Here is a 3,252-nt window from a genome sequence, read left to right as displayed (position 1 = left end):
TTGACATAACTTAGTTAATTTTCCAATATTGTGAATTAGAACTTTGTTTTGTCAGTGTTAATTTTTTGGGTATTTAGTTGCCCATTTTGTTAACAAAATTGTATTCATCATTTCTAGGCTTTTATTTTTAGCATGATCTTACACGTTTTTTTGACTTTGTTCATCATTATTTTGGGTTTGAAATATTGTAGTGAATGAATGGATATCATAATCAAATGCCTGAAAGTAATTCTTAAAATGCACTGACCTACACAATACATGGCTGTATAAGGAATTGATCATTATAAAAATAAAAATAAAAGGATAAGAATTGGTCATTTTGGAAACAATTTGGTATCTGGTAATGACATTTAATCCTTAAGGATATGGAATACTTTGGTTTTGTGAATTTAATATGTTTTGTTAATGCTACATCATCTTTGTAAAGTCTCTCATATTGTTCTATGTATTCTTTAAATATATATATATATATATATATATATATTTCCTTACCTTTATTTTTTGGGGTTGCTCCACTAGATATGTTCAAATTTTGTTCTTAATAACACATGTATTAACAAAAGGAAGCAATTTGCAAAATAGATCAGTCCATAGCACATAAAACAGAGGCATTCACCTTTCCACACAATAAAGAAACACATTACATAGACATAAAAGTCTATTGCCAAATGCTGGATGGACCAGAGCCACTCAATGAATTGTTTGCAATTGACCTGCGAAGGGGAATAATTTATCAAATAAATCCAGTTTCTTTCATTAACAGTTTAATTTAATGATTGAAAGCAGTCAGGTCACAGATCCACAATATTCATGATTGAAAGCTATCATTAACAATACAAATAAATTTTACAATTTAAAATCATATTTAATTTGTTTTCCCTGACTGATATACAAAAGGAATGCAATGGTATATTATTCTTAAGTCCTAACTAGCATGAGGCTGGAGCATATGGTGATTATAGAATGAGATCAAACAACAAAATTCAAGCTTTAATGCTCTCATCTGCAGTTCCCATCATCGTTAATACGCAAGATTAAATTAATGATTTATGGTTTAGTCCGCAAGATTACACAATACAGAGGTTTTACTTCTGTGATCACGTTGTAAACTCAGCTTGACTTCATTGAAATTTAGGGCACATAATACCATTTCAGAAGTCCTGCCTTTGCATGATCTGAACCGTGAAATTGAACAGAATCTAGGCATAATAATTCAAGCTTGATTTATATCTGGGTGAACATTCATCTTCCTTGACTGGATCTAACATATGAAGGAAAAAGTTTCAATAAAAGTCTGGCACATAACAAAGATAAAAGCAGTCATCAACGAAAGTACTCCCCCAAATGACTCACCTGCAAGATGCGAGCTCTTGCTTCTTCACTAGGATGTGGAAACTCAATTTTACGATCCAATCGACCATAACGCATAAGAGCAGGGTCCAGGGCACAGCTGCTGCTTTCTTCTCCAATACGCTGATTTACATATTTAGTCGCACATGAGACTCCCAGCAACAAAGTATGAAAAATACACTAATGAAGGAAATTGACTTAGATAAAGGGCAGTCAAGTATGAACATACCAGTAGCAAAATATAAGATTATCCCATAACTCTAAATCCTCAAAAATTTTAACTGCCGGGCTTGCTCAGCCATTAGTTGCCATTTTGAAAGCATGTCATCTCCTCCAACAGCAGCACAGGCGCAATGTTCTAACTAATTATTTAACCTCCTACACTGATATTTTGAGGAATAGAATTTTGTATACATATTATTTCCTCACATATTCTAAGGTGTCCAGGTATATCTAAACACCCACAGATGGTTCATTTGGGGAGAGAGACAGTTATAATTAGTGGTATGATATATAATGCCAGTCCATCTCTTAGCTACTACCCCAATCATAGAGGGAATAAGCTTTTCATCAACTATCTTTCCTTATACTGAAATCCAGCAATCATTGGTCAGAATTATATATGAACATATGACAAAGATGAATGACGCATACCCTGGTTTAACATGACCACTAAGGACAAGATAGGGCGTCTTTAACTGCATTTGAGCTTCCCTCATCCTCTCCACAGAGTCTGATGGTGTATCTGAATTCTTCATGTTCTTCAACTTCAATTCTTCCAGGTATTGCTTCATGCGTTTTTCTTGCTTCATTTTGCCAGGACCCTTCCCATGAAACTTATGTGAAATCAGACGGAAGGCTTCCTTCGGAGTCATCTGGTAAAAACATGGACATAAGTCAAGAATGCATGCTAACACACACACACAAAAAAACAAAAAAACAAAATACAAAATACAAAATAAACTATAATATAATACTTTGTTTTTTTGAAGAAGCTACAAAATTCAATTATGAACCAAAGAGAGTTGTCTTGATTGTGAAAGAAGCAAACCATTACACTGCTTTGAGATTTCACAGAGTCATCAACTAACAACCACAACAAAAACAATCAAGGCTTAATACCAAAATTTTGGGGCCAATTATGGATTCTCAACAGACTAATAGGGGTTAGCTTTGTTGCCACCATTCTATTCTAACCAACGCGATACTCTCTATTACCCTCTAACTAATACTCTACTACTCATTAACACCACCCCCCCCCCCCCCCCCCCCCAGCCCCAGCTCTTTTCCAAAGCGGAATATCCAAACTATTCTATCCAATTCCGAGATGGATCAAGAGCAGAAAACCTTGATTGTGAGATCTCTGTTTGAGTGGTGTCAGTGCATGGGAGTAATTGATAAGCTGTCACTTGTTCTGTGCATGAAATGTCTTTTTTTTCTTCATTTTCTTTTTTTCAAATTTAAATAAAGGTATACTAGGAAAGTCCAAGATGTATCATGAAAGATTTGTCTTAAAATACTGAGAAGGAATAGCCAAATATAGAAGCAGCAGCATGGAATGAAAAGGAACATCAAAAGCAGAATTTGACTCCAAGGAGGGACAACTCACTTTTTAAAATCACCCACCAAACTGAATCCGCATTTATAATATGGGTCATAGAACTCTTTGCCCAAGGATAAAAAAGGTTGTCTCATTTTATGATTTTCATAAAGATCTGAGTAAGTTCACTTTTTCTGCAACACTAGACTGGCACACAGGCAAGACAGCATGTTTAGACATGGCCATGCAAAAAGAGTCTCAAAGTTCAAAATTCAATGAGATTGTCACTTTTTAACCTTATAGGAGAAGTTGTCAATGCATATTACACCACATCTATTTTGATAAAAAGCGGTTTACAATGC

The 3,252-nt window shown here is 34.7% G+C and overlaps 1 protein-coding gene across 1 annotated transcript in view; it reads right to left on the bottom strand.

The window, feature by feature from the left end:
* LOC136067892 (uncharacterized) overlaps positions 1 to 3,252 on the bottom strand; it is a 7,713-nt gene that overhangs the window by 2,247 nt on the left and 2,214 nt on the right. The window contains exons 4-7 of the mRNA XM_065774310.1: positions 2,402 to 2,436; positions 2,016 to 2,225; positions 1,354 to 1,473; positions 617 to 713 (exon numbers count right to left, since the gene is read on the bottom strand). Coding sequence (XP_065630382.1) covers positions 617 to 713; positions 1,354 to 1,473; positions 2,016 to 2,225; positions 2,402 to 2,436 — 462 coding nt within the window. The remainder of the gene's footprint in view (positions 1 to 616; positions 714 to 1,353; positions 1,474 to 2,015; positions 2,226 to 2,401; positions 2,437 to 3,252) is intronic.

Source organism: Quercus suber, unplaced genomic scaffold (assembly GCF_002906115.3).
Source record: "Quercus suber isolate HL8 unplaced genomic scaffold, Cork oak 2.0 scaffold_90, whole genome shotgun sequence".
NCBI classification, from domain to species: Eukaryota; Viridiplantae; Streptophyta; class Magnoliopsida; order Fagales; family Fagaceae; genus Quercus; species Quercus suber.
The sequence above is the reverse complement of the archived record's forward strand: the minus strand, read 5'-3'. Positions and strand labels throughout refer to the sequence as shown.